At 43.5% G+C, this 6,852-nt stretch overlaps 1 protein-coding gene across 7 annotated transcripts in view; it reads right to left on the bottom strand.

The window, feature by feature from the left end:
* The window catches only part of Asb14 (ankyrin repeat and SOCS box containing 14), a 34,648-nt gene that overhangs the window by 19,810 nt on the left and 7,986 nt on the right, over nucleotides 1-6,852 (bottom strand). For 2 of the 7 annotated variants that reach the window (XM_023715706.1, XM_023715705.1), the window contains 3 exons: nucleotides 4,323-4,378; nucleotides 3,241-3,372; nucleotides 2,998-3,156 (listed from right to left, as the gene is read on the bottom strand). The exons of 1 other annotated variant lie outside the window; for it this stretch is intronic. In XM_023715706.1, coding sequence (XP_023571474.1) covers nucleotides 2,998-3,156; nucleotides 3,241-3,372; nucleotides 4,323-4,378 — 347 coding nt within the window. Of the gene's footprint in view, nucleotides 1-2,997; nucleotides 3,157-3,240; nucleotides 3,373-4,322; nucleotides 4,379-5,520; nucleotides 5,720-6,852 lie in introns of those variants that run through there. 4 more of the 7 variants (XM_023715709.1, XM_023715711.1, XM_023715708.1 and 1 more) reach the window with 4 other exon arrangements.

Below are 6,852 nucleotides of genomic sequence, written 5' to 3'. Positions count from 1 at the left end.
GAAAAAAAAAAAAAAAGAAAGAAAAAAAAAAGCTATTTTTCTGTTTTTGTGCCAGGAATCAAGCTCAGGACCTTGTGCTTGCCAGGCAGGTGCTTAGGCTTCTGGGTTATCTCTCCAGATTTCCCCTCCCCCACTTTTTTTTCATTTTTGGTACTAGGGATTGAACCTAAGGGCACTCTACCCCTGACCTGCACTCTCAGCCCTTGTTTTTAATTTTGATTTTACTGTATTTTTTTAGTTGAATTTTTTTTTAGGGGAGGTTTATTTATTTATTTTTGTGTGTGTGTGTGTGTGCCGAGGACCAAACCCAGGGCTTCGAGCTTGCTGGGCAAGCATTCTACAGCTGAGCCAAATCCCAATCCCCAGCCTCTTAATTTGGAAAGAGGGTCTTGCCAAACTGAATTGCTCGGGCTCAGCTTGATCCTGTTATCTCCTGCGTGCTGGGATCATAAACATGGGCCGCTACACCTGGCTAGACATGCTTTTTCACTACAATGAAAAGTTTGTGTTCTGTGAATTTAGACTATGTGCAGAAAAGAAAAAAGCCATGCATAGCCCCATTTCTTTGAGATGATCTTCGTTAGCAGTTTTGTCTCTCCTTGCATTATTCTGCCTCTAAAATTGTTTTGGAAAATATTTTAAGTACAGCTCATGAGCCCGAATCCTCTCCTACCTTTTCCTGCGCCCGTGCTGCATCACTGCACATTCGCACGGTGCTCTTTAGTCCCCCAAGAAGCTTCACTGCAGTGGCAGGCAGAAGCGACATCCGGGCTTGGGAGGCAGATTTAGTTAACGTCAAGGGGCACTAACAAGGAATCATTTATCCTTCAAAATGTGGGCCCTGGAAGGCCTAGACAGGGAGGTTTTTATGGGGTAGGTTGCAAAGAGGGGGTACAGGTGTGCTTAATGGGGTTGGCTGTCTTTGATTGGTTCTTACAATATGCATCTTAGTGACCAGCTGTGCCTCGCAATGACCAGCCATTTCTAGGAGACGGTAGTAACAGGAACCGTAGCCAGAACTATTACCTGGGCAACTGGAACGTACTGGCTGGGGAGGGCATTTTCTACAGAACTGTCTGAATGATCAGCTTCACGACCTACCCATCATTGACAGCAAATGTGTGTGGAATCTGGTTAGACGGCTTGTGCGGCATCAGTTGTGAATTCTCATAACTGTTTATAATGTGCCATGAAAGTGCTTTAATTGCTCTAAGGTTGAAAATAAAGTGTCGACGGTGTTGGGTCTGTATGTTGCGCTTGCTGGCCCCCAGCCCCCTCTTTGCAAAGGTCTTGTTGCTTAGCCCACACCGGCCGGGAACTTGCAGCGATCCTCCTGCTTCTGCCTCTGGAGTGCTGGGATTACAAGCGTGCGCCACCAAGCTTGCCCTTTTGTGTGCGCTTTTATTCTGGAAACACGTGTCCCTCAATTTAGAAACTAGTATTTTAACTTATTTCATTGGTGATATAGTTTCCATCTTATCTATAATATCTGTAATTCATATTTCTTCTCTTGGATTATCCTAATTTACTTCTCTTTTGTTTGTTTCTTCTCTCTGTTTCTTCTGGAAGCTTTCCAATTTTCTTTTCTTTTTTCTTTTATTTTTTTGTAACAAGGATGAAACTTGGGACCTTGTACTTACCAGGCAGGTGCTTATGCCACTGAGCTATAGCCCCCGCCCCACTTTTAACCGTCTTGTTTTGAGTTTTTTCTTTGATATTTTTAATTTTTACAAGCATTTTTGTTTTACTCTTTGATATTTTTTGTAGTATCTTGTTCCTCATTTATTTATTTTTCTTTTTTTTTTTGCGGAACCAGAGGTTGAGCTCAGGCCCTTGCGCTTATTCCACTAAGCTATCTCCCCAGCCTCAGAACCTAGTTTTGTTTTTTTTTTTTTGGTGGAACCAGGGATTGTATTTATTTTTCTTAACCTTGAAATAATGGTCTTGCTAAACCATCAAATTACTCAGGCTGGGCTTGTACCTGTCATCCTCCTGCCTTGGTGTCCCTGTGTTCTGGGTGGGATTAATTTCTCTGGAGAAATTAATAATTTCCCTTCATATTTTATATTTATTTATTTGTGTGGTACTGGGGATTGTGGTACTCAGGACCGTGCATTTGCTAGGCAAGTGGTTATTCTACTGAACTATCTCTCTGGGCCCTCCCTTCATATTTTATTTCCCCTAAAAAAAATCTGTTTTCTCTTATTTCTGTCAAAGACTTTCCTCAGGAAATCCTTAGCTGTCTGGAGAAGGAGCTGGTAGCTGGAGAAGGGTAGGGCTGCAAAGCTGTTGGGAGATCCTAAGTAACAGGTGGGACTATGGGCTTGATAATAAGTTGTTTTTGGGGAGGCCCCCCAGATGCCGTTATCTTTAGCTCTCTCTTCTTGGGCTGGTCATATTCTCCAGAGAAGCATCTTTCTAGAGTAAAGGCCTGGCTGCCTGCTTTTTGGGGTCCTTGTGGGAGGACCCCCGTCTGTGGGAAGAGAACCGGGTGCTTTCAGTCTGTCTTTGATTAATTCCTCCAAGGACTTCAATCTAGCGCAGCCACTCCGGTTCAGAGATCTCTGTTTAAACACTGCAGAGAATAAACCTCCAGCCTTCTACTGGGACTGGGGAGGAGTCTGTCCCAGCACACCCAGTGGGAAAAGTGATCTAAAGAAGGGACAGCCTGCTTCTAAGTAGCTTCCCACCAATCTTTCCACCCCGGCTGCCTGCCCTTCACCAATGCTTCATAGGCTGCCTTCTGCTCTTAGAGGCTTTTCCTCCTGTTAAGGCCCAGGGCAAAATGAGCTGCTTTTATTTGGCCGAGTACATTAGCGCCTCCCCCCCCCCCCCCATCTATACAAAGCTTCATGAGGGTCAGGTTCCCAGGCCTGCTCTTGTGGGACCAAAGTACCAGTGCTGCAGCTGGGTACAAAATGCTGCCTTTGAGGCCTGTGGGCAGGAGGAGGCTCAGGGGCGCAGACGCTGAAGAGATGAGACAAGGTGTTCGTTTACCTGTGAGGAGAGGAGAACTGCCTTCGTAATTCTTAGTATTCGGATTGCAGCCATTGAGAAGAAGAAAGCTGACATTTTCTAAGAGGCAATTGCTGACAGCCAAAAAGAGTGGTGTTTCCCCATTGTGGGTAGTTTGCTCCCATGTACTGGGTTTTGAAGCTGAAAAAAATTAACAGGACGTGTTAAAATACAGAAATTTAAAAACTTGCTTCTGGAAGCAGCAAGAAGAGTAAAAAAGGTTACCTTTCATGGTTATTTCTAAAATGTTCTTATTTAATTGAACTGCGGCTTTATGCAGAGGAATCCAGCCTAACTCATCTGCTTCATCAAAAGCAGAATGGAACTCGGTTAAGTGTGACAGCTCATCTTCCTCGCCTATGGACAAGAAAAACGAGAGCAGATTCACATTTGGCGGGCACCCCGCTGCTGAATTCTACCCGCAAAGTTAGTGTCTGAGGTAAAGGAATCAGCACCATCTTTTATGAGACCAATTTAAGTGGCAGGGGAGGGACAGGAAGGCCTGCCTCCAGCGGTCCGCACCACTTGCACCCGCGAGCACAGCTGTTGCCGCGTCGCATACACAAGAAGTTCCTTCTACACAGGAAGCCAGAAATCGCGTGTTTCTGGCTAAATTGTTTGGAAGTACAGTATAGCCCCACAAAGTTGTGGTTCAGAGGTCACAGCCTCAGTAGTTCGCAGATAATTTTCTTAGAATCTAATAGTTAACGCAGAAATACAATTTCGTGAAAACTGCAAATATCCCCCGCAATTTTTTTTTGGGGGGTGGAGGCTTGCAAGTAGCCAATCCGAGGGCCGGATTCAGTTTTCCTTGCCACTGATTGGCTGCTTCCTTGTAACCCATCTCTGGCCGATAGGCCAGCATTCCTGCAATTTAACAGATTGCTACATTGCATGTAATTATCTCAGGTGTTTTTGGTTTTGTCTTCTCTAAGACCCAAGAGCCCTAAGATGTCGTCAAAATGCTCTGCACCTTTTAAGGCTTTATACAATGTATTTCATTAAATTAAATTACATAACTGCGGGAGACATATTTAGCTTTGAAGCTATAAAATAGGCATTTATAGGCACTTTTCTGACCAAATCTGATATTCTCGGGTTTTCGCAATTTGAGGGTGCTCTAAGAACATAACTCTTGGGAATTTTGGTGGCCCACTGTTTTTCTCCCAGAACAGCCCGCATCAGATGCTTGACAATCAGTTGTGAATTGTGCTCAGGTTTGGAAGAATTTCCAGCCTTTCTGAGCATAGAGAGGAAGCTGTCACCATCACACTTTACCAGAAGTCGGAAGTAGGAAGAGTACTTAACTGTCTCTATTGTTTCAACTATCTTCTTATATTCAGCACTCAAAGAGGCATGGAAGCTGCATAGAAAAAAAAAATATGTAATTCCGAAATTGATTTCAAAACTATGTCTAACAGAAACCAAAAGAAGATAAGGTAGTCCTAGTTGATCAGGTGAACTCCCTGCGATGCAGTGACTGAGATTTCATAGAAATACTTCTAGTGGTGCTGGGGTGTTGTTCAGTGGCAGAGGGCTTGCCCAGCATGCACAGCGTCCTGGATTTGATTCCCAGGGTGTGGGGAGGGGCGGGACGCTGTGAGAGCTTGGAGAGCAGTTTGTGGGCAATCAGTGTTGCTGAATTGGTTCAAACCTGCCCAGGCCTAAGTATCACATGATCACAGAAAAATTTAATGGCAACTCATTAGTAAAAATGACTAGCCCCCCAAAACAGTAAATAATCAGGTGTACATTTTTAAAAATATTCAGAGTCAGAATTTGTATTTAAAAAAAAAAAGAATTTGTATTCAGAAAATATTGCTAGCAGTTTAAATAATATTTTTTATCCAAACATTTTAGTTTTAAAGCACAATATCTGACTCATTTTAAAATCTGGTAATAGGGATTGTTACCATCCCACTTATCTTGATTAGTCAGTAAACCAGGTGGAAGAGAATAAGTGCCGGCCCCACCCCCGGGGCACGCTGAGACAGCAATGGAGACTGGGTGTGGTGTCGAGAGCCTGTAATCCCAGCTCTTGGGAGGCTGTAAATAGGAGGATCACTACAAGTACGATCTAGTAGTGAGACCCTGAACACCCTGTAGACCCTTCACTGAAAGAGAGCGAGAGCGAGAGCGAGAGAGAGAGAGAGAGAGAGAGAGAGAGACAGAGACAGAGACAGAGAGAGACAGAGCCACAATCTGTTCTACTCACAGCTTCTCATAAGCTTTCAATACATATTTAGTATTATATTGATTTTCTATAGCTGCTATAAGAACTTACCACACACTTTACCACACACAATTTACTATTCCATACTTTTGTAGTTTAGAATTAGGTCTCTCTGGACTGAAGAAGGGTTTCCCTGGCTTTCCTCAGGATCCCTGGCCTGAGCCCTCCCCTCTCTTCTTCAGGTTCTCTCCCACTTCTACCTCCATCTTTCAGTTTTAAGGACTTTATGACTACATTGGGCCTCCCTGGATAATCGAAGCTAATTTTATTACCTTAAAATCAGCTGGCTAGTAGCTTTATTTATTATTAGCTGTAGTGGAGTTGTTTCATCTTACATGGCCTTATTCCCTAGTTGCCATCTAAGGATATACATTCATAGGTTTCAAGAACAGACAACAGGGGCCAGGGAGATGGCTTGGTGGAATAAGCACTTCCCTGGCAAGTGCAGGGGCCTGAGTTCAATCCCCAGTCCTGAAAAAAAAAAAAAAAAAAAAAAAAAAAAAAAAAAAGACAATGGACAATTTTTTTTTAATTTTAATTTTTTAATGTATTTAGTGCAGGGCCTATAGGGTCTCACTACACAGATTGGGCTCCTAGTGATCCTGTTTTCAGCCTCCCAAGCGCTGGGATTACAGGAGCATGCCCCCATGCCCAGTCTCATTTGCTCTCAGTGCGCTCGGGGGCGGGGCCGGCACAGCAGGGTGGAACCAGGTCCTGTGCGTGCCTAAGTAGGCACTTTAGTCTGCTGAGCTATCTGGCTCGCCCTGGCATGGACATCTTTGGATGGAGCCATTATTCCACATGATAGAAGTGTATTCTAGTTTTTAAAACTCCTGCAATTTTTTTTTTAATTTTTTTTTTTTAGGCAGTGTCTTTTTAATGGCAACTCCAATCCCAGAAATAAAAAAAAAAAAAAAAAAAAAAAGTAAATAATTAGGTGTAAAATTTAAACAATTTATTAAGGGTAGCCCAACCTGGAGCCCAGGCGGGCCTTGACCTTGCAGTGATCCTCCTGCCTCACTCTTCTAAGGGCTGAAATCACAGGGGTGTGCCACCACACCCAGATAAATCTCTGCAAATTTCTGACCAAAGGGGCTGGTGAGATGGCTCAGTGGTCTAAAGCACCTACTTGAAACAAGCTTGGCAAAACACAGGGACTGTGGTTCGATCCCCCAGCACCACATGCCAGCCAGGCCCGCCCCCTGGTGGGCTGAGCTGGCCACACACAGACACACAAAATAAATAAATAAATAAATGTTTAAAAAAAATTTCTGACCAAAGCAGCAGTCTTTCCTAAGATTCATACAATTATTGCATGCCTAATAAGCGAAATGTATAACTAGAGTCAACTTCAGTTTCACTGAAACATTTCAGTACTCGTGTGTGTGTGTGTGTGTGTGTGTGTGTGTTACTGTGGACTGAGCCTACAGCTTTTGTGATGAGCTATATTATCAGCCTTTTTATTATTTTAAATTTTGAGATACAGTTTTGTTAAATCGTTAAATTGTCCAAAGTGGGTTTAAATCGGCAAGCCTTTTGCACCAGCCTCCCAGAGTGTTGAGATTAGAGGTATGTGCCACCATGCCTCGCCTGCTCAAGACCTT

Source organism: Octodon degus, unplaced genomic scaffold (assembly GCF_000260255.1).
Source record: "Octodon degus isolate 3935 unplaced genomic scaffold, OctDeg1.0 scaffold00043, whole genome shotgun sequence".
Classification (NCBI taxonomy): Eukaryota; Metazoa; Chordata; class Mammalia; order Rodentia; family Octodontidae; genus Octodon; species Octodon degus.
This window is presented reverse-complemented; position numbering and strand designations above follow the sequence as displayed.